This window comes from Carcharhinus amblyrhynchos, chromosome 4 (assembly GCF_965287045.1).
Source record: "Carcharhinus amblyrhynchos chromosome 4, sCarAmb.v2.hapA, whole genome shotgun sequence".
NCBI lineage: Eukaryota > Metazoa > Chordata > Chondrichthyes > Carcharhiniformes > Carcharhinidae > Carcharhinus > Carcharhinus amblyrhynchos.
In genome coordinates, this window is record NC_137327.1 from 72329800 (window position 1) to 72355011 (window position 25212).

At 39.5% G+C, this 25212-nt stretch overlaps 1 protein-coding gene across 7 annotated transcripts in view; it reads right to left on the minus strand.

The window, feature by feature from the left end:
* Positions 1-3657: 3657 nt before the first annotated feature.
* LOC145342114 (muscleblind-like protein 2) overlaps positions 3658-25212 on the minus strand; it is a 151797-nt gene continuing 130242 nt past the window's right edge. For all 7 annotated transcript variants that reach the window (XM_080187343.1, XM_080187342.1, XM_080187341.1 and 4 more), the window contains 2 exons: positions 25024-25097; positions 3658-8524 (listed from right to left, as the gene is read on the minus strand). In XM_080187343.1, coding sequence (XP_080043469.1) covers positions 25041-25097 — 57 coding nt within the window. In that variant the 3' untranslated portion in view covers positions 3658-8524; positions 25024-25040. The remainder of the gene's footprint in view (positions 8525-25023; positions 25098-25212) is intronic.

Genomic DNA, 25212 nt, shown 5'->3' on the forward strand with positions numbered 1-25212 from the left:
AAAGATGAAAATGTTTAAATCAAGGCATTACGTGATGGGAGCCAAAGGCTCCCATCCTTTGGAGAGGCAATCCGTTGACTGTGGGTGTGACTGGAAAATCTCAGCTATGGGCATAACTGGAAAGCCTCGGTAATGGGTGAAACTGGAAAATCACGACAATGGACAGAACTGAAAAATTTAGCCATGGGCAGAACTGAGAAAATCTCAGTTATGGCAATACTGGAAAATCTCAACCATGGCGGGACTGGAAAAATTCTGCTGTGGCAGGACTGAAATATTTCAGCCATGGTAGCATTGGAAAATCTCGGCCATGGCGGGACTGGAGAATCCCACCCTTGGTGTGCACTGGGACACAGGCTGCAGAGTTAAAGATGTCTCCAGTTTAATGAGGGTAAATGAGGGCGACTGGTCAGCAGTGTATTGGAATAGTCAAGTCGAGGGATGACAAAACCATGGGTGAGGGTTTCAGCAGTAGATGAGCTGAGGCAGGGTGGAGTGGGATAATATTACAGAGGTGGAAATAGACAAACTTAATGATAATGCAGAGGGAAACTAAGAGCTCAAATCAGAGTTAAAAATGTTGCAAGCAATCAGGTTTAATCTTAAACAGTTGCCAAGGAGAGGGGTAGAGTCAGTAACTAAGGAGTAGAGAGTTTACAGCAGGGGCCAGTAGCAATGGTTTCTCAATATCTAGTACTGGTATAAGGAGGTTTGGTATGCAAAAAAATGACCAGCATTTGGGATGGACTTTTCAATGGTTAATAAAGCAAAACATCTGAAATAATTTAATAAAGAACTAGATGTCGTGCTTTGAGAGACAGGAGGAGAGCGTAGAGTCTTCTGCAGAAGGTGGGTCTTCCATTCATATCGGTCTTGTTTACACACTAGGGAGTAGGAAATGGTCGGAAAGATTATGATTTTCCAATTTGATAATATTCTGCAATATATCTGTGAGACAGTGGGATAAAATGAAATAACATTCCTGGCTAAAATCCCAGTGGGTGTGTGAGTTTGTTTCATTAATAGCATCTCAGCCCTTCCTTCATATTTGGGAGAAAGAGAGACAGACCATGCCTAAGCATCTAAGAACATAAGAACATAAGAAATAGGAGCAGGAGTAGGCCATCTAGCCCTTCGAGCCTGCCCCGCCATTCAATAAGATCATGGCTGATCTGTCGTGACTCAGTTCCACTTTCCTGCCCTCTCCCCATAACCCTTAATCCCCTTGCCTATCAAAAACCTGTCAACCCGCGTCTTAAATATATTTAGCGAGGCAGCCTCCACCACTTCAACGGGCAGAGAATTCCAGAGATTCACCATCCTTTGAGTGAAGAAGTTCCTCCTCAACTCCGTTCTAAACCGTGCCCCCCCCCTTTATCTTGAGGCTGTGCCCTCTAGTCCTACTGTCCTTTCTGAGCGGGAAGACCCTCTCCACCTCTATCCTATCCATCCCATTCATCATCTTATATGTCTCCATGAGATCTCCCCTCATTCTTCTAAACTCTAACGAGTACAAGCCTAGTTTATTCAGCCTCTCCTCATAGTTCAACCCTCTCAACTCCGGTATCAGCCTAGTGAACCTCCTCTGCACTCCCTCCAAGGCCAAAATATCCTTGCGTAAGTACGGCGACCAAAACTGCACACAGTACTCCAGCTGCGGCCTCACCAGTGCCCTGTACAGTTGCAGCAAGACCTCCCTACTTTTATATTCAATCCCCCTCACTATGAAGGCCAGCATCTCATTAGCCTTCCTGACCACCTGCTGCACCTGCAGGCTGGGTTTTTGCGACTCATGCACAAGGACCCCGAGGTCCCTCTGCACCGTTGCATGTTGCAGTTTTTCGCCATGTAAGTAATAGTCCTTCCTACCATTATTCCTACCAAAGTGGACAACTTCACACTTGCCAACATTAAATTCCATTTGCCAGTTCCTGGCCCATTCGCCCAGCCTATTTAGATCCCTCTGCAGACTTTCCACACCCTCCGCACAATTTGCCGTTCCACCAATCTTGGTGTCATCAGCAAATTTTGACACCATACACTCGGTTCTCTCCTCCAGATCATCTATGTAAGTGGTAAATAGCTGAGGCCCCAACACCAACCCCTGGGGCACTCCACTAGTCACCAACCGCCAATCCGAATAGCACCCATTGACCCCCACTCTCTGCCTCCTATTTGACATCTCTATTATACTCATTTTGTCAGTTGACTGATAGGTGTTTGATTATTTCTCAGTGCAGGGACTGCTTTAATCATTGTATTCCTTTTCCAGAAAGTGATTTCTTTGACAGATTAACACCAAGATGTCGGCGTGTGGCCATATAAAACACTGCACATCTAGGGAGCAGGAGGCCTAATCTGAGCAACACTCACCTATGGTTGATAGTCTTTCGTGGGGTGCGGTTACACTGGTAAGCCCATCCTTAATTGCCCTTGAACTGTGGCTTACTAGGCCACTTCAGAGAGCAGTTGCTGTGGGTCTTAAGGCCAGACCCTGAGGTAACTAATGACAGATATCTTTTCCTAAAGGACATTAGTGAACTAGATGGGGTTTTACAACAATCAACGATCGTTGTCATGATAACTAGCTTTATAATTCCAGATTTATTAATTACATTTAAACTTTACCAGCTGCCATGGGAGGATTTGAACACATGCCCCCAAAGCCCTTGGATTACTGGCCCTGTGGCATTACCACTACGCTATCATCATCTTACAACAGTAACAGTCTTAAAATAGTGCCACAAGCTCTTGTATTCCTGGAGGTTGCTTCCTCACAGGGCCCAAGTTCCCATCTGATTGGAAAGTGAATGACTTCTTCATCATCAGTCTGGACGAAAGTCAAAAATCATCAAAACAGGCAATTTTTCACCCCTTCCCAACATCTTCAAAGAAGATGCAAAGAACACAATTTTCCTGCCCCTTTTGGTTGTTCTCCTGGGTTTGTTCACAGCAATAACTGTGAGATTAATCTTTAGAACAATCAATTTGTAACAATGGCAGGGCTATCTGACTCCATCTCATTGAAGATCAATGGCCCACCACATTCCCCCACCACAGCGAAGTCCTGTCATGACAGGATGGGAAAGTTTGGGCCAAGATCTTTTCAAAGGTGTTTGGTGACCCTCACTACCCCAGTTGCCCTGGCAAAGCAGTTAGCATCATTTTGAAAGGGGGTCATTAGCCACAAGTACAGATCTCAGGATGCAAGTCCTTGACTCCATTTAATTTCTCCTTCTTCAGGTACCATTACCATTAGTGATCATAGATTTCAATTAGATTGGTCTATTATAATATATGGCAAAGTGCTGCAGTGATTTGCCATTGAATTTCCACTCTAACACTTGCCTTTAGGCATACTAGAAGAATTTTGGGCTGGTAATCAACCAGTTTGGCCACATTGTGGCCATCAAGTAAGTGGAATTTGAATCCAGAGGTCCTAGACCAGAGGTAAGCTACCCATTGCACTACAGGACTTCCATTCCCATTACTGGACACTGAAATGTGCAACATATGTAAACTCATAAAACATATTTGGATTTGATCCAAGGCTGTTTGCAGCTGGTTTCTTCACAGAATCAGAAACAACAAAAAAAGCACTTGTCTTTTGTTTCACTGTGATGTCAGTGGGCGTAAAATAAACGTACAGACAGCTAACCATTTTAAGCACTTTATTTTTTTTTAAAAGGTCAGAAATTAAACAATGGCATAAAATACTGAAATATGTAGCATACAGCACATCTCATCTAAAGCACGTACAAGCACTACAGCGAGCTAAATTGGCAGAAATCTAAAAGAGAAAAGAATTTCAAAGCTACTATCTTGCTTGTAACAGCTGAGGGAATGAACAGCTTTTTAACATCTGTGCGATTTTGGGACCTGGCCTTAAAGGGTAAAAGCTCCCATTCCCTTCATTGCAATGTAATTTTTATTTGCCCATTTTGTGAGGTGTGATGTGGGGAGGCAGTCTGAGTGCGACTCAGATTAAGTGCGAGGTTATTGAACTCGCATTCACAAGCAGGTAAAGATCTCCTCCCTAGAATGCAGACAGAGATTGCAAATCACCGTCCGGAATCAGAAATTGGCCTCTTTGTGCCGGGGACAACAGTCCTCGAAAGTTGACAACGAGATGCTCGTTGAGGGAACAAAGGCACAGGGGACCTTGCTTACAGGTTTCCAAAGCAACCCATGAGCAGGGATACTCATTCCCTCAGTTGCTAGGATACAGCAGCCATGGCAACAAAATCAGTAGGCTTCCACCATCAGATTGCATCTGTGTACAGTATTATAGAACTTGAACCTTTGAGATCAGTGTAACATGATTGTTTTTTTTCATCTTGCAATTCATCTGTTCCTTTGTGTGTTGCTGGTTAATTTATTTGAATTTTTTTTCACTGTTTAGAGCATTTCAACAGTAGGATTGTAACTGGCTGCTGAAGGCTTGATTCTAAACTCTAGAACTCAGTGTGTGTGTTGTTCTCATTCATTGTACAGTAAAGCTATGGCAAACTACAGAGCTTTTCTCAACAGCAAAGCGCTATCATGCTTCCAGATAAGTTTTATAGCAAAAACCATTCCTCGTTTCTTTTTTTTTTCAAAGCCTTTAGCAATGCCGACCTTATTTACCTTAACAAACTTTTCTGTATTTAACACAGTTCCTTTTTTTATTCAAAATAAGATCTGAATATTTCTTTTAACTATGTACATAAGTGCAAAAAAAAAGATGTGTCACACACAATCATACACTAACAGGTCAAATCAGTTAAACTGCAGCATTCTCAGATTTTTCAGAGTTTTTTTTACAACACTGTACCACGCTTTCAACTTGTTAAAAAACCCGGTTCTAAATCCATGTGTTGTAAACCTCTTTGAGAAAGGGACGTACAGACACAGATTCAGGTCTCAAGTATGTTTTGAGTGGAACTTTGGGTATTCAAAATAGTCAAAGGATATCATTTCTCTTGGCCTGAGTGTGTCTAACTGTACCTTTTTTTTAAAGTTCATGCCGATGTACATTTTTTTTAAATTACAAGTGAAAATTCACAAATAATTTATACAAAGGTAGCCATGTTGTAGTTTTGTTGCCATAGCAACAACTCAATATCATAATTAGTTAACAATGAATCTATCATTGTAAGAGTTACATACAAAGTTAATTTTATTCTAAAATGTAAACTACACAAACTAGGTATGTATTGTATTAAACTTTTTACCATATCCCAGTGAAGGTTAGCATAAAATAAATGACTTTTAATGAATTAATAAATGGTTTCAAATACAAATGTTAAAACCAAACTTTTATTAACACTCCCTCAGATTTAAATCGTTAGTTCCTAATTGACTGTAATTAAAACTAAGCAATCAACATAGAGTAGAGAAACGACAGCGATCAGTGTTAGAAAATGAAATTTTTAGACTTGAGTCTTATCACTGTTACTACACTGTATGCTGTAACATACTGACATTTAGATTAGGCTATTGGCTCAAAAGTCTATAGATTATATTGTTTTAAACCATTATAGCACATCTAAGGCCCTTTTACAGGCACACAGTTAGTCAAGTCAATATCTCACTGATCCTCCTGAGAGGGATGGAACTTTGTTCCCAAAGATTTTTCCGTTCTCAGAGCACAGTATTGTGAAACACACAAGGGTGAAGAAATGTAGTGTTACGAATTCTGTCAGGTGCGTTGACAGAGCCTGCAAACTACATTAACTCAAATTCCCATGTAGTTAATGGAACATGTGGCTGGTATACAATGACTTAGCCATTTAATCATTTCAGTATCAGAATCAGTGTGCTTGATTCCTACCCTTCCCCCTAGCTATGTGTTGCACTTTTTTTTGCTGCGATGGAAAACACAAGGGTTAATTTTAAATTTGTCCAGCCCAACTGGAAAACAATCCCTGTTTCAGTCCTCTACCCTCTTCTTTCCACTTTCCCTCAGTGTGACCCGTTTTATCCAATTTCAGGATTTCTTGCATATCATTTGCATAAGGCTGAGAAAACTAAACGCAAAGAACAGAAATAAGAGGGAAACAGAACTGTGGATGATGTAAACAGTGATGTTGGATGATGAGGTGGCGTGAGATGAGAGGAATCGGTGAAAACAAGTGCAGGAGGGCATCAGATTCCAGCCATCCCGCGATGTGAGACAAAGAAATGAGTCTGTGATGCTGAAAATTCTTATTTAGAGTCACTTTCAGTTAACGTGACTGTTATGAAGAATGCACACGAGCTAATGATGTTTATAGTCTGACGACTTCCATTTTTCAATTAACAAATCATTTGGAATAATTCATTGCACATTTAGTATTATTTCTCTTAGTGCGTACAGCTTCAGAAATGGTGTTTTTTTTTGCCTGTGTTTTTAAATTGCATTTGGCGACACTAGTGCTTTGAGCTTTCGTTGCTTTTAACCCTTTTAAAATTTTAATTTGCCAGTGATGCTAAAGCATCTGAGGCACCTCATTGAACTACCCTAAACATCCTCCATGTGTCTTTTTATCAGCAGGAACCTTGGACCTTTCTTGAAATGGGAAGTTTATTTTAAATTTCAGACTTACATTCTACACACCCTGCATCGAATGCTGGGGAAATGGTGGTGTGAATGACTTGGGAGGTTAAAAGTATGATGGTTTGGAAGTACTGAGCCAGTTCAAAGGATTACCCCATTGAAGCTAATGAGCCTTTCCAATTGCATCTCTTAATGTTTCAGAGGCAACACCCACCTCCTCCCTGTATTCACCATAGTCAAGATTCGCAGTGATATTCTGCAACTTATGACACAAATGTAGCTCTGAAGTGGATTCTGAGTTTGCACTGCATTTAATGGCATCGTCTTGAATGTTGCCAGTGTTACAAACTAAAAGCAAATTAAACTAGACCCTTGGATTACAAGTAAGGATCCTGGTGGAGGTAACACTGTCATTTTCAATACACTCTTTAACTGGATGGGATCAGTTGGAGATCCCACTGTTCTGAGGTGGACAACCTCAAACAGCTCTCTGACTCTCAGCCCAGTCAATTTAAAGGAATGGACATTAGCGTCTGTCATAAGTAGAATTATCCCACTGTTTTACCGAGATGCTGATCTGTAATCTGAAGCTGTATTTTCCTAGCCGATGCCATCAAACACAATGCGGGACTGCAGCAGCCCACTATCAATGTGACAGAGCTCTCGGATAGAGTCTACTGTGGTCAGAAAGCAGTTCTTGTACCTTGACAGTGAAGCGCGGAGGATGACAGCATGAAACATTTGCTTTAGCTTCAAGGAACCAGGGTCCCTTTAACACCCTCAATACACCACATTCATTCAAGCTTAGTGACACTCATCCGGCTTTCTCTGAGGCACTGTAACACAGTGTGAAGGAAGAGGTTCTGACCAGCAATAGAAATGAGAGAACACACAAAACACGTGCAAGGTTATCCTCCAATAGCCAGGCCTGTTTCATCACAACAGTTCAGAAGGAAAAACAGGACAAAAATATTCGCAGTAGAAAGTAAGACGTTAACAGAAAGATCAGTCATCTTGTCTCTACATTAAAGTCTTTTGAAGTCCTCAGGTACAATTATGCAGTAACTTGCCAAAATCACAGATTGACTCTGGCACATATCTGTCAAGTATTTAAGTTTCATTTCTCTACACAGATAGTGATACTTATCTAGTCTTTTTGTAAGATCATGAGTTTTCTACTAGAAGTGTTTATATAGTTGAGTACTGCATGCCCTTCAGAGGCTCCTGCTCATAACCAGCTAATATCACAGGTATAGGTGTGTATGTGAAGCATGCATGAATATTTATGCAGAAAATATTGCTATACAAAACATATCTCTTAATTCTGGATATATTCTAAATTTATAAAATTTGATGTTACATAGACAAGGCATAATTGAAAACTGGATACGCAGTACGGACTGGAGTTCATTGTCACTCTCTATTTCAATTATTTTTGTCCTGTTTCTTATTAACATTCATTTTTTGTTTGTAATAAGGACTAAATGGGAAACATGGTGATGAAATAGGAGGCTATTGGGGACCCTGTTCCACGAAAGACATTTCCTTAAAAACAAAACTATTTTTTTAATTCCAATGTAAACTTAACATTCAGTTAAGATAACACTCTTACATAAAAATCGAGACAGATAAACAATTTCTATTGATAATATACATTGAACCAACAGTCTTCATACGTTGAAAATGCTTATCACTATTACCATGAATTGATTATAAATGTGTTACAGCAATGAGATATAAGCAGTAGTATATCTCATTTAATTACTACATATAAGTAGTGTCTAACAGGAGTATGTAAATTTACTTGATGTTTGAATAGTGCTTTTTGTTTATCTTCTTGACATTCCCATCATTTTGGTTTTAGTTAGCATGTAGGCTGTGGTAGGCTTACTGTGGAGGTGGTAGCATGGGGATGATGGGAGTATGTACACAAAGGCCATGTGCAGCTTCCCAAAGACATGTTCTGGTTTTCCACCAGTGTGCTGTTCATTATTTCAACATGATGTCCTATGGAGCAAGAAGACAGAAGTTAGGGTACATAGAACAGGCACCTGTTTTGTCCTGTTTACATGTCACACTGTTCTCATTCAGCCCTCTGCCAAACATTAAGACTCAAACCTGATGCTTCAGACTACAATTTAAATACTTTCAAGCCTTCATAAGGCAACGCTATCATCAAGTCACAAATAACTTACCATTCATCATATTGCAGCAAGAAATGCCTTTATAACTCGGTCACTAATGTAACAGTTCAACTTTCTATGACCTACCAATGTCAATTTTGCAGGCAGTGGTTAAATCATTGAACTTTAGTAATTCATGGAATTTTAGTTTTTTTAACCTAATTTAAAAACAATGTTTGTGTGTCCTTTCTGTTAATATTTTCATTCCGTATATAATAGAAACTGCCAATGTAAATTGCTCACACAGCAATTTCATGAATGAAGATACTGCAGTGCCATCTTTACTGGAGGGTGCCAATACAGCATGACAACTTTACATCAGCATTTTCCATCATTAAATGTCGGCCTAAGAAATTATAACAAAAATACTAAAATCTTTACACCTGCTTGTTCGGGTCTGAGTATCTTTTATTGACTAATCCTATTTAATCTAAAAACTATATTCGTTGCAATACCTGCTGTGTGCAATGTTATAGAAAATTAACACATATAATTATTTACATATTTGGAGTTGTGCATAAAAGCAGTTCTAGTTTTTCATTTGTTACTGAACTAGATTTCTCACCAGATGACCATTTGGGTTGGATGCTCTGGGCTCCATTGTCTGCTAGGTGGATTGTTTTACCAAACTGAAGCCCCCTGTCAGACCAACAGGCTGACTGAAATTGCTCACTCCCAGTGCTCATAAAACATTATTATCACAGAGTCCTACCAGAGTCCATGTCCTACCCTTCCCAAGTCTCACAGCTGAGTGTGAAATAATGAAAAAGAGACATTCCCCGGCAGTGAAAATATTCTTTTTTGCTGATTGCTTTTTGTTAAAAATTTCCAATAAAATAGCCCATCGTATCTGGATACGATCTATCCATTAGGGCTATTTGCCCTTCTTTTCCCATGTAGTTCTATTCTCAGTTACCAAGATTGATCTAGTTCCCCTTAAAAAATGTTATAATACATGTTCTCATAATGGTCTGAAATATTTCCTTGATGCTTTCCTCTTGGTGACCACAAGTCAACATACTTGAATAACATCCATTACAAATAGATCATTATCGTGAATGTCTATTAGATCCCTTGCAATGTCTTCTGGGCAGGAAGACATTCTCCTGAGTATGGTACTCTCATGGTTTGTTTTTGAACTAGTCACACAATTTAGGGCATCAATTCTCATAACTGGGAAATTGAACTCCAAATCGTTGGCAATTTGTGGGCTGGAAACTAAACAACTGTGAAAGCTGAATTGTTGTAAAGAGAAACACACAAGTGCCCTTCAATTAAAAGCACCAGCAATCCCTAACCAATCTGTTTACATATGACCTCAATTTCACATGATGTGGATGACTCTTAATAACTTCTGAAACATAGTAACCACTGCCTGTGTAAGGGGATCACAACATGTTACAACCTGTATATTGGGTCACCACACAATGCTGTACATCGGGTAACTACAATAACACCTTTATATAGTTCAATCATAGAATGCTGTCTGCATTGCTGTCTGCCGTACATCGGGTAACTACAAGATGCTGCCTATTTATGGGGTAACTGCATGGTACTGCCTGTATGTTTGGGTACTTACATGAAACTGCCTGTTACACAATGCCACCTTTTTATTGGGTGATTTCATGATGTCACCTACATACATGGTAACTATACAGTAAAAACAAACGAGGTAACTGAATGATATTGGCTGGATATGGGTTAACAATTGTGTATACATATGTAATTACTGCACATAGTTGCTTCAGTATGGCTAACTACATGATACATCGCAAGTATGGGGTAACTATATAATAGTGCTTGTATATACAGTACCTACACAATAAAGCATGTATACTGGTAACTACATTGTTCAAAATAAAGCTGAATAATAAATATGGCAATGACTAATGAATCAATTTAACATTAATGATGTGTAGCTTTAGAAACAATAATCTGGTATAAATTTAACAAGTATGGACTCGTAAAAGGAGAGCCAGCGTAGAGCTGTTAAGGGCACATTGTGATTAACTTAATTGAGTTTTTGATGAGGTAATTGAGAGGTGAATGAGGGCTGTGCAGTTGATGTGATGTATACAGACTTTCAAAAGGCATTTGATAAACACCACATACTAAACTTGTTAGCAAAATTGAAGACCTTGGAATAACAAATTATATCTAGGCTAACTACATGGAATTGCCTCTCTCTGGGGTGAACACATAGTACAGCATTTATAACAACAACCTGAATCTCTATAGCATCTTCAACATAGCAAAATAACTCAACAGGAGTGGTTATTCAATAAAATTTGACACTGACTCACTTAGGAAGCTGTTAGGGGATGTCACCAAAAGTTTGGCCAAAGTGATAGGTTTTAGGGACTGTGTTTAAGGATAGAAAATAAAGTCATGGTGAATTGCTGTTTTCCAGAATGAAAGGAAGTATAGAATTTCCCATGGTTCAGCTCTAGGACCACTGCTGTTTTTAACTTAATTTAATGGCTTGAGCACAAAGCACATTCTCAAAATCTGCAGATAACACAAAACATGGAAGTATAGCAAAAAATGAGGAAGTGGACAAGCCAATGAATGGATGGGCACATGGCAGATAGAATTCAGTTCAGGAAAGTGTGAGGTGTTGCATTTTGGGTAGGAAGAGTAAGGAAAGGCAACACACGCTAAATGTATAAGTTTAAAGGGATGCAAGAGCAGAAACTTGGGGATGCTTATGCACAATTCTCTTATGTAGCAGGACAAGCTAGCAATGTAGCTAATACGGCATATCAGATATTAGGCTTTCTACTTTGAGGCACAAAGGAAATGAAACAAGAAATTTTACTAAGCCTATACAAAAAAACCAATTCAGCCCCAGCTGGAGTACTATGTTCAATTCTGAACAGCACACTTTATGGCTTTGGAGAGAGTTATTAAAATGGTTTCAAATATGAGAGATGAGAATGGAGTTATGTAGATTGACTGGAGAAGCTGGAATTCTCCATTGAGCAGCGAAGGCAAAGAGATGATTTAATAGGAGAGAAAAAGTGCAAAGATATGAGGAAGGGTAGAAGGGAGTGGGACTATCGGATTCCTCTTCGAAAGGCTGTTGGGCCAAATTCTCTTCTGTGCTTCTATAATTCTGTGTGATGCTGTTTTTACATGCAGTAATTACACAATCCATCAAGGATATAGGTTAGCTTCATGTAACACCTTGTACCTAGGATAACTGCATGAAATTGCCTCTAGATGGGGTGAACATGTAATACAGCCTTTGTAACAAAAACTTCTATTTACATAGCATCTTTAACATAGCAAAACAAGTTACATAGGATTGATTAAAAAAATTGACACTGATTCACTTAGGACTATTAACAGAGGCCACTTAAGGATCGGCCAAAGTGGTAGGTTTTAAGGACTGTCTTGAAGCAGGAGAACGAGATAGAGAAAGACAGAATGCTTTGTAATATAAATTTCTTCAGAAGCATGTTCACAGCTCGGAGGTTGAGTCGCAATGTGACTTTAATTGAAAAGTTTGCAAGTAGATGAAAGAATCAGGTTTTAGATGTGCAAAAATGCAACAAACATACAGTAACAAAAATGGAAATATGAGGGGAATTCCATAGTTCAGGGACTAGGGAAATGAAAACACAGCCACCAACAGTGCAGAATTAAAAAGTGTGTATCTGGAAGAGGCCAGAAATAGAGAAGGGCCGATATCATGGAGGTTTATCGGGCTGGAGCAAGTTACAGAGCTAGGGTAGTGTGAGGGAATGTAGGGTTTGGAAACAATTCTGGATATGAAATAAAAATATGATAAGCCTTATGTATGAAACAACTATAGCCTGCATATATGGTAACTACACAATGCCACCTGTATGTGGGGCAAGGACATTATACAGACTGTGCATAAAAGAAGAAAATTAAAAAAAAGACTTGCAATTCTAAAACACTTATTGTGACATCAAGATGTCTCAAAGCATTTTATAATCAATTAAACACTTTTGTAATCACTGTTGTTATGTAGGAAACACAGATGCCAATTTGTGCACAAGATGGTCCCACAAACAGCAATGAGAAAATGATGAGATAATCTGCTTTTAACTGTCTTTAGTTGAGAGATAAATGCTGAACTGGAAAACAAAATGAACAGCACTATTCATCTTGAAATTAGAGCTGAAGTATCATCTACAGCTTTTACCCATGAGGAAGATGGGGTTTTGTGTCAGCATTTCATCTATAAGACAGACCTCTGACAGTGCAGGACTCTCTCTAAACTGCAGTGCCAGCCTAAACTTTGTGCTCAATTCTGTAAAGTTGGGCTTGGACTCATGGCCTTTTTGACTCAGAAGTCCTGATCATAACTACATAATATCAGGTGTAATGAGCAACTACATAACAACAACGGCAAGAACTTGCATTTAGACAGCATCTTCAATGTAGTAAAATGTCCAAGGCAACTCACAGAATGATCATCAGACAAGATTTGACACCAAGTCACATAAGAAGGTCAGGACAGGTGGCCTAGGGTATGGTCAAAAATAGGTTTTAAGGAGTGGCTTCAAGGAAGAAAGCAAAGTGGCGAGGTTTAGGAGGATATTCCAGAACTTTGAACTTTGGCAACTGAAGGTGTGGCCACCAATGAAGCAATTAAATCAGGGATACATCAGAGACCAGAATTTGAGGAATGCAGACATGTTGCAGGGTTGTGGGGCTGGAAATGATGAGATAGGGAGGGGTGAAGTCATGGAGGGATTTGAAAACAAAAATTTTAAAATCAAGGCTTCATTTGAGACCAGTAGCCAATTTAGGTCAGCAAGCACAGGGATGACAAAGGGACAGGACTTTGGTGCAATAAGGACAGAGGTGACAAAGTTTTGGATGAGCTCAAGTTTGGACAGGATGGAAGATGGGAAATCAATGAGTTCAGCGTTGGGCTAGTCAAGTCCAGGAGTTAAAAAAAAGAACGGACGAGGATTTCAGCTGAGGTAGGGACAGAATTGGGCAATGTTCTGGAAGCTCATCTTATGGACATTAAGACTGGTCAGTCTCTAACAGTAGCCAAAATGAAAAATGGAATCAGAGGCTAAGGAACAAAACTTTTGGCAGGAATCAAAGATGAGAACTGGACAGGCAATCAGACAATTTAGAGATTGTTGTGGAATTGAGAAAGGTGGTGGTGAGATAGACCTGGGTGTTGTCAGCATAGAATTAGAATGTGATAATGTATTTAATCAGAATACAAATATAAGACTTAATAGCAGAAGCAGTCTATTTGGCCCTTCAAGACTGCTCTGTGATTCAGTAAGATTATGGCTGATGTTGATTTGTTCTCATTTCCACTTTCCTCCCTATCCCCCATAACCCTTGATTCACTTGCCTATCAAAATCTATCTAACTCAGCCTTTTAGTCACCCCCCCACAGTGGAATCATCCCTCTGTTATCCACATCAGGATCTTACATGTTAAAATAAAATCACCTCTCATTCTGATTTCCAATGGGTATAGGCCCAACATATTTAACCTGCCTTCAGAGAATAAATCCTTACCAGTAATAAATTGTGAACCTTCTTTGTACTGCTTCTAATGCAATTATATTGTTAATGTATGTTTGTGACTGCATGATACAGTCTGTAAATTTGAATCATAAATAGAATCCCTACAGTGCAGAAGAAGCCATTCAGCCCATCAAGTCTGCATTAACTCTCTGACAAATATCCAGAGTATTTTACCCAATCCCTATAACCCCACACATTTACTATTGCTAATCCATCTAACCTACATATCTTGGGACACCAAGGGGCAATTTAACATGGCCAATCCATCTAACCTGCACATCTTTGGACTGTGGGAGGAAACTGGAGCATTTGGAAGAAACCCATGCAGACATGGGGAGAATGTACAAACTCACAGTCATCCAAGGCCAAAATTGAACCCGGGTCTCCTGGAGCTGTGAGGCAGCAATGTGTACCATTGTGCCACCTTGCTGCCCCATTTGACTCACTGATGGTTTCTGTATATGGAACAACTCAGTGATAAAATCAGTGGGTGGGGTAATTTCTTGCCACTGACTCTATATGAACCAACTACAAGGATACAGGTACTGTGTAGAGATAGTACCTCATTCAGACTGTATATGGAATAATTGTACAACAGACAAACATGATAATCCACAACTTTACATGGATTAATTACGTAATGTATGAGCTTTTATACTGGGTAACTAAATACTAACAACTGTTAATGAATCAACTATATGATACTGCCTGCTTATGTGATAATTACATTGAACAGTATATGGATTAATAGCATGGTACTGTATCTGTAAGGACTAAGGATGGGAGGGGGTGGGGAGGGTGGGGGGCGGTGGTGAGGCAATTCTTAAAGAGCTACAGTGGGCTCAGGTCCAGTATGTACATATCACTCAGTGATTCTGTGGGATCAGCCCAAGAATGGCCTCTTTATTTCTGTGGTTACTGTGCTCTGGGAGCTGCACTCAAGAAGAAATTGACCATTATTTGGACAAATTTGGCTTTTGGAAAGCCAGATTTAGAATGCTGTACCTGTATTAGTATTGACTACCTCATCTTTCCTTTAAGCGGCTCAATAAAACCTTTGACCTTTTGCTTCACAAAATCTTTACAATGCCAAAGGCCATTCAGCCCGTCAAGTCTGCACTGGCTTTCTAAAAGAACATTTTACCTATCCCACTCCCCTGCCTTATCCCTGCAACCTTGTACATTCTTTCTTTTCAAATAGCAATCCAATTCTCTTTTGAATACCTCAATCCAACCTGCTTCCACCATCCTCTCAGAAAGTTTGTTTCTGACTCCAAACACCCTCTGGATGTAAAGATCTTTCTCAAATCACTGATATTATTCCTTATGCCAATTACTTTAAATCTGTGCCCTCTAGTTCTTGATAATCTTTGAGTGGGAACATTTTCTTACTATTTACCCTCTTCATATCTCTCAGGATCTTAAATATCTCAATCAAGACTCCTCTCATCATTTTTTCCAATGAAAACAGGCCCAACCTCTCAAATCTATCCTCATAGAGACAGATTTGTATCCCTGGAATCATTTTTGTGAATCTTATCTGTACTCTTTCCAATGCCTTTACATCCTTCCTCTAGCGTGCTGCCCAGAACTGGACCCAGTACTCTAAATGAGACCTAATTGCAACAGCTCATGGAATAGAGTAACTGTGGGAATAAAGAGGCCATTCTTTGGCTGATCCCAGAGGACAGAATCAACAGGAGATGTGCACGCAGAGGAACTGAATCCAGTGTAGTGCAAGTATCTTACACAAGTTCCACATAGCCTCCTTACTCTTGTACTCAATGCCCCTATTATTAAGTCCTATGATAGGATATGCTTTATAAACTGCTCTTTCAACATGCCCTGCCATCTTCAATGACATGTACATTACAGCGAAGTCTCTCTGTTTCTGCACCTCCTTTAGTGTTTCTCCCTTTACTTTGCACTTGCTCTCCATATTCTTCCTGCCAAAATGAATCACTTCACACTTCTCTGCATTGAACTTCATCTGCTACTTTTTTGCGCAATCTACCTTTATGACTATGTCCGTTTGAAGTTCAAGACTATCCTCATCACAGTTAACAAAATATTTCCAATCTTCCTATTATCTGCAAATTTGAAAGTAATTCCCTGGGCACCTAGGTCATCAATATATATCCGAAAGAACAAGGGCCCCAATACTGACCCCTGGGGAAGTCCACTGCAAACCTTCCTCCAATCTGAAAAACAATGATTCACTCTGACTCTTCCTGTCACTCAGCCAATTTCTTACCTAAGTGCTTACTTCCCCTTTTCTTCCATGAGCCACAGTTTTATTCATAAGTCTGTTATGTGGCACAAAATGAAATACTTTCTGAAATCCATACACACCACATAAACAGCAATGTCCTTATCAACCTTCTCTGTTACCTCCTCAAAAAACTCAAGCGAGTTAGTTAAACATGATTTTCCTTTAATGAATCCATGCTGACTTTCCTTAATTATCATGTACCTGTCAAAGTGACTAATACTTTTGCCCTAAATTATAGCTTCCAGAAGTCTCCCTACCACTGAGGTCAAACTGACTGGTCTGCAATTGCCGGCTTTATTCTTGTACCTCTTTTTTGAACAGTTGTAATTTCGTTGCTCATGGCTCTGTATCACATTTTGTCCAATAACATAGAAGCTCCTCGGGCCACTTCACTATATTAAAGAGGGGAAGAATCCCTTGCACTTTCTCAACGTAATGTCATTAGATCTTTTGTACCCTTTTGAGGACCAGGTCTCGGTTTGTATTTTGGATTCTGAAAGGCCTCCCAGTTCTTTATCATTTGAACTAAAGTTCTGCTATGTTCAATATTTTGCCGTACGCTGCCTTGTATCTTGAACATTGTGAGGGGTCGTAAATGTGAGATGTTAGATTACTAGTAAACTTGTGTACTCTTATTTTCTGAATATAATACACCCGCTGATTTTCATGAATGAAGAATTAGAATTGCCTTATCACCATAATACACACCTACGATTTTACAATACTGTGGTCAGTGTCATTATTCTAGGGGCAATGATATGCCAGTTTCAAGTTATGGATATCGGCTGAAACAGGCTGGAGGCCCTATTTGAGGATGCCACACTCACAGAGGATTCTGCACTTCCTACCTGCCATGTTTTAGTATATAAAGGTAAAGTCACCACAGTCCCAGATGGCTGTAGGCTGGCCTCCCATTTGAAGGGGGAGAGATGACTAATGGTGATTTTAACCCGAGGATCACCGCACCACAAGTGAGGGGCAAGATTGAGTAGGGATAATATGCAAATTAATATACCTGGACAATAAATATCAAAATAATCATCCCATAAAAGGTATTGGCTAATAAAGAGAACCAAAACTTTGCAAGAAAAAGATGTTAAATATGATTGATGCCATTCTCCGTGGCACCCACTTATCAACTGTAAAAAACATTTTGAGTTGTCACTGTGTGTAACACGCACCTTAACTTCTAGATCAATTTCTAGAGAAGAAATTATTATATTGTGAAAAATACAGTACTAGTGAATTCACAATGGTTAATTACTAGGGAATTTGTGACATCAGATTACTAGCAGATTTGTGACAATTTAATGACTAATGGTAATAACTCAAGTGTTCAGTTTCCTAGGTGGCTTTAATAGTCTAAGAGTGACAGCTTGAAGTGTAATGCACAGTTACATATCATAGAATCATGGGACGGAATTTTCCCTAAAACATCCGACATACTTTGCAAACATACTTTGCGAGTGGAAAATCCTATCTCACAAATTTGATTGAGTTTTTTGAAGGGGTAACCAAGAAGGTAGAAGAGGGCAGCGCAGTTGATGTTGTCTACATGGATTTTAGCAAGGACTTTGACAAGGTACCGCATGGTAGGTTGTTACATAAAGTTAAATCTCATGAGATCCAGGGTGAGGTATCTAAATGGATACACAATTGGCTTCTTGACAGAAGCCAGAGGACGGTTGTAGAGAATTGTTTTTCAAACTGGAGGCCTGTGACCAGTGGTGTCCCTGAGGCATCAGTGCTGCGCCCACTGTTATTTATCATTTATATTAATGATTTGTATGAGAATACAGGAGGCCATGGCTAATAAGTTTGCAGATGACATTACGCTTGGTAGCATAGTGGACAGCGAAGAAGGTTATCTCCAATTGTAACGGAATGTTTATCAATTGGGCCAGTGGGCTGATGAATGGCAGATGGAATTTAGTTTAGACAAATGCGAGCTGATGCATTTTGGTAGACTGAACCAGGGCAGGACTTACTCAGTCAATGGTAGGGCGTTGGGGAGAGTTACAGAACAAAGAGATCTAGGGGTACATGTTCATAACTCCTTGAAAGTGGAGTCACAGGTGGACAGAGTGGTGAAGAAGGCATTCAGCTTGCTTGGTTTCATCGGTCAGAACATTGAATACAGAGGTTGGAATGTCTTATTGAAGTTGTACAAGGCATTGGTAAGGCCACACTTATAATACTGTGTGCAATTCTGGTCACCATATTATAGAAAGGATATTATTAAAATGGAAAGAGTGCAGAAAAGATTTACTAGGATGCTACTGAGACTTGATGGATTGAGTTATAAGAGAGGCTGGAATGACTGGGACTTTTTCCTCTGGAGCGTATGAGGCTGAGGGGTGATCTTATAGAGGTCTATAAAATAATAGGGGCACAGATCAGCTAGATAGTCAATATCTTTTCCCAAAGGAGTCTAAAACTAGAGGGCTTGGTTTAAGGTTAGAGGGGAGAGATATAAAAGTGTCCAGAGGGGCAACTGTTTCACACAGAGGGTGGTGGGTGTCTGGAACAAACTACCAGAGGTAGCAGTAGAGGTGGGTACAATTTTGTCTTTTAAAAAGCATTTAGATAGTTACATGGGTACGAAATGCATAGGGGGGATATAGGCCAAATGTGGGCAATTGGGATTAGCTTCTAAAAAAAGTTGGGCCGAAGGGCCTGTTTCCATGCTGTAAATCTCTATGACTCTATCACAGTGGGCAGGAAATGTGGCATTTAAGCCACCAGCCCCAAAGATTACTTCCTTCAATGTATCGTTCAGCTGGTAGAAAAAAAACTGAGAAGCGTTGGTCCCACAGTGTAACACTGGTGAAGCAGGTGCAATGCCCCCACCTCCCATACTGGCCGTAGGTGCATCAGGATTCCCATTATGTACTGTTAGGAAAAATGGCATCAAGTCAGTGTGAAACACGATTTGGGCCTCTCTTGGGGCTTTCCGCACCCAACTCCAATCCTGGCTGATAAAAATAGGAGCGGAAAATCCTCATATACAATAGTCACAGCATAGAGGGAGGGTATCGGGTCCATCATGTATGTCCTATCTCTTTCAAACAATTATCCAGTTATTTCAGTTATCCACTCTTTACCCATTTCCCTGTGATTCTTTCTTCTTCAAGTATTTATCTAATTCCCGATAGAAGGTTACAATGGAATCTGTCCCTACCACACAATCAAGCACATAAAAAGGTTTATCCCCATGTTACCTTGAAATCTTTATCCAAACTCCCTCATCCTGTGCCTTCTGTTTATTGTCCGATGAGACATTGGAAATATTTTCTCCTTATTTGTTTGTTCTGTGTCTAGGCTGCTCCTCATCCCGGATCTGCATATGGCTCTTCAGCTCCCCAAAAAGCTCCTTATGGAGCATCATTACCATTGGCCCTCATCCTTTGCCTTCTCTCTCTTTGCCTTTTGCCTGTCCCATCATTTGAGTTTTCCTGCTTCAAATGGCGAATGTAATTTAGCCCTAACCCCAAGTTAATTTCTAATTTAAACCTTTACTAACAATTCCCTGGTAAGTATCTGTTCTCTGCTGTCTTCAATGAGCTTTGGCTATTTTCTCAAATTTGCCTGAAATTTTCTGCATATTTCTGAATATCTCTGAAATCATAATTGACTCCAGAAGATGAGCTTTTATCTACATGACCGTGCCATTAATAAGTCCGTGTATTTCTACTTCAAGAACATTGCACCTCCCAGTGCCTCCTCTTTAGCCCTCCTGATACTGAAAACCTTATCTATACCTTTGTTATTTCCTGATTTGACGATTCTGATGGACTTCTGGTCAGCCTCCCAAATTTTATTCTTCATAAACTTGAGGTCATCCGAATCTCTGCTGCCCATGTCCTGACTCATGCCACATGCCGTTCACCCATCTACCTTTAGCTCCTAGTTAAGCAATGCCTCAGTATTAAAATTCTTCTGCTTGACTTTCAAATTCCTCCATGGACCTTGCTCCTCCCTAACTTCCTCCAACCCCCTAGATACCTCGGAGATACCTGCACTCCTCTAAACCTGGCCTCTTGATCATCGCACAATAATTGCCATGGCCTTTAGTTCTGGGATGTCCTCTCAAAACCTTGTGTCTTTTCTTTCATCATTTCGAACAGTCCATAAAATCTGTCTCTTTGACCCGTTGTACTAATATCTCTTTAAGTGGTTCAGTGTCAAACTTTGTTTGATGACAAGCCTGTGAAGCACTTTGGGATTTTTATTATACTAAAGCAGTTGGAAGGGGTGGAGTTTGATCCCGCACTCTCCGTGCAAGGTATCAGTGTAGTGGGTTCAAAATCCCATGAGATTCGAAAAGCACGGTTCACTCCAGCTTGACCGTGTTTATTTTTATTGGCCTTTGCAGATGATGTAATCAGAATTACACCCATAATGGGTGAGAACCTGATTTTAATAAATTTTAATAAATCTGAATGTAATTAACTAGTCCCCTCACCAAATTATCCCCCTCACTCAACCCGCATGTTGGTGGTCTCAACAGATTTTTTTAAAAGAAAAACCCCTACTTGTCTTTTGTTTCCCTGTGGGGGCACTAAGGTAAGTAGAGCCCCCAGGGGATAGGGGCATGGCCAGACAGGCCCAATTTACTCAACCTCCCATCAAAGGATAATCCTCTGATCTCAGGAATCTATTGAACCTTCATTGTAGCACTTCCAATACAAATATATCCTCTTCTATATGGAAATCAAAATTGCACAAATTACTCCAGGTATGGTGTCACAAAGTCCTGTACAGTTGTAATAAATCTTATTTATTTTTGTACTCCAATTTCTTTGCAATAAAGGGCAAGACGCCATTTGTCTTCTTAACTTCTTGCTATCCCTACTTGCTAATTTTCTGTGTGTATTATACCAGTACACTCAGGTACTTTGATCATCAACATTTATAAGTCTCATGTTTGTTAAAAACATGTTCTGTTTGTCTATTCTTATGACCAAAGTGGTTGACCTCACACTTTTCTACATCATCCGCATCTGCCACTTTATCAATCCTGATCATTGAGGGGAGGTATGACCTAGTGGTATTGTCACTGGACTAGCAATCCAGAAATCCAGGGCAAGATCTAGAATTCTGTAAAAGTCTGCAATTAAAGATTATGATCATGTCCTAAAAAAAATCTAGTTCACTAATGTCCTTCAGAGGAAGGAGATCTGCTGATCCACTGCACACAGCAAAGTGGTTGACTCTCAAATGCCCTCTAAAATGGAGGGCAGTTACAGATGGGCAATAAATGTTGGTACAATCAGTGACGCCCACAACCCAAACACGAATTTTCAAAAAGTTACATTCTCTAAAAACAATAAGACATTTGTCAAATATGATTTTCCTTTTGTAACGCCATGTTGACATTATCTGAGCAGATTTCTAAATTAAGACATCCTTAAGAGATTCCAGTATTTTCCTAACAACTGATGTCAGGTTAACTGACCTATTTTCTCTGCCCCTCCTTTCTCAAATAGCAATGTTACATGTGCTAACTTCCAACCTGCTTGGACTACTGCAAAATTTAGGACATTTGGGAAAAACATTACAATGCAACTATTACCCCTGCAGCTATCTTTTGTTTTAGAATCATGGGACATAGGACATCAGCATTTGGTAATTTTGGGGATTTTATATATTGCGTTTTTCTAATAATTTTTCTGCTGTTATTAAGTACCTTAGCTTCCTCACTCTTAATACTTCCTTATTAGCCTCTATTTCTACAATGTAATTAGTGTTTTCTACTGTAAAAACAGACACGAAATATTTGTTCAATATTTCTGTCATTTTCTCATTCTTCATGATCATTTCTCCTTTCCCTGCCTCTATGGTACCAACATTTATTTTAGCTACTCTCTTCCTTTTAACATACTTATAAAAGCTTTTACAATCCGTTTTCATATTTCTATCTGGCTTACTCTGATATTCAACTTTTCCTCTTTTATCAACTTTTTGGTCACTTGTTGTCTGTTTCCAAACACCACCCATCCTCCAGTTTACCACTATTTCTTGCAACCTCTTCTTCTAATCAAATACTATCTTTAAATTCCCTAGTAATCCAGGAATGTATGTTTCTTGCTGAGTTTTTTGTTTTTAATGGGATGTATTTTTGTTGATTATTTTGAATTGTTTCTTTCATTGCTTCCCACTGCTTATTTACCACCATAACAATGTCATCATAGCATCAGCCAGAAGTGCCAAAATGTCCAAGGCTTGATAGCACCTTGCAAAACACCAGTGCACTGCAATTACAGGAGTACATCTTCTAGTGCCAAGTATTGCCACCAAGTCTTCCTAGCCACTAATCCTGTATGGTTACACTACATTTGCCACTAGTTAAGGGGAACTAATAAATTGGCATAATGGCAATGTGAAAATTTGCTCAGTGGTCACTCTCTCCTGCCCAAATCTGGGTGTGAATGTAAATTAAGCCCAACTCCAAGCATTTGCAAGCATAATTTAAGATCATACTTACAGTGCAATGCTGGGGGAGTTCTGCATTGTCAGAGGTGCTATCTTTTGGATGAGATATTGAACTGAAGCCACATCTGACTTCTTGGGTGTAAAAGATCCCAAAGCAACACTGAAGATCAGTGGAGCTCTCCCAGTGTTCTGGCCAATATTTAATGCTCAACTAACTTTATTAAAATAGATTATCTGGTTGCTATAGTACTGTAGTTTGTGGGTCCTTGCTGTACACAGACCAGCTACAATGTTTCCTACATCAATGACTGCAAGTGTGGGTTTATTGATTATAACATAGATCAGCAGTGACCCTTTAAAATATCGGCATTTTGTTTCTTTAACTGAGAGAAAGCTAGAAACTATGTGCCGGAATAGGTTGTTCGAGCCTACTCCACATTCAACATGATCATGGTTGATCCTCTATCTCAACACTATACTCCAGTGCTCTCCCAATAGCCCTTGAGACCTTTAGAGTCTAGAAATTTACCCATTTTCTTTTTAAATATATTCAGTCACTCTGCCTCTACAGCCTTCTGTAGTACAGAATTCCACAGATTCACTGTCTTCTGAGTGAAGACATTTCTCCTCATCTCAGTCCTCAGTGCCCTACCCATATCCTGAGACTGAATCCTTGTTTTAGACACCCACGATGTGGAGATGCTGGTGTTGGACTGGGTAAACAAAGTAAGATGTCTCATAACCCTACATCCCAACATCCAGTCTGTCCAGCCATGTTAGAATTTCATATGTTTCAATGAGATCCTCTCTCATTCTTCCAAACTCCAGTGAATACAGTCCCAGTTGACCCAATCTCTCCTCATAGAACAAACCTGCCATCCCAGGAATCAGTCTGGCGAGCCTTCACTGCACTCCCTTGATGATAAGCATATCCTATGTACACAAAACTCCCAGACATGGTCTCACCAAGACCCTGTCCAACAGTGAGGTATCCTGGTCTCTGTGTTCAAATCCTCTTGCAATGAAGGTCAACATAATATCTGCCTTCTTAACTGCTTGTTGCAAATATATGCTTGCTTTCAGTGATCATTTCAATAGTAGCCTAACTAACTTCCAAATCAAGTAAACTTTTCTCCTGGCTGCACAAATGCTAAAATACATGTGCTGGGTAGGTGAATATTAAGGAAACAAGAAGATTACAGCATCAGGTTAACATGGAGGACAATAGAGGATGAAACAATGACAGAATGTGGGAGCAGTGGGCATTGGCAGAGCTGCAAGTGTGAATCCAATCTCACTGCAAAATAGGATTGATTTTCAAATTGGTGCTTGGGTAAAACACTGCTCAAGCACCCACTATATTTCCATTGATTGCTTGTATGTTTGTTCTTTATTTATATTTATATCAAGTTATGACTGTTTCATTTGCTAGCATGAGTCCACCTACATTACAGTTGTTTTACTTCCTTGCTTGGACGTGGAGCAATACAAACTTCACTTGTCATCAAGTCAGGGGGTAGAGTTGCGGCCTGTGGTGAGACATTTAAACCTACTCAATGCTATTTTAAATCTGACATTAGCTGTATTAAAACAGGATAAAGAGGAATTGTGGGGCCGGTTTACTTAGAACAAATCTTTTGTCCTGTCTTGGCACTTAAGTTCCTAACATTGGTATCTAACCTTTTTCAGTAGCAATGCCACACCTGAAGGTACAACAAGTGTGTGCCTAAAGCACAAGAGCCACAAATACAATAAAACATTTCAAAGCAATCCAGATCACAACAATATAATCCACATTTTGTAATATTACTAGGATATCAGCCAATTAAAAATATAAACTGTACATGTATTTGGCTAACATCCCAAATTCCAAGTTCAAAAACATGCTTGTATAAATGACTGAAGAGTTAGTCTGATAATGAATGACTTTTCTTATTAAATGCATTACAACATGAACATGCATCACTAACATCACTTATATTAAACATTTTGGTTTCACCAGAGAGACAGAATAAGTTTAAGAACAATCTTTCACTTCTTGGGCAAATTCTCATTGGTTTATATTAGTATTTAAAAGAAACTTACTGTTCTATTCGTAACGTCTACATCTGTGTAACAAACATGCTGCTACTGAGTTCATCTATTGATAAAATGGGCATCTACAGTGGAAAAGATTTCAGATTAAAATGTGACTTTTAAAGATGAACTTATCCTCTATACTAACACACATCCTAGCATTGACATTTACATAAAAGTGTGTGCAGTGAATGAATT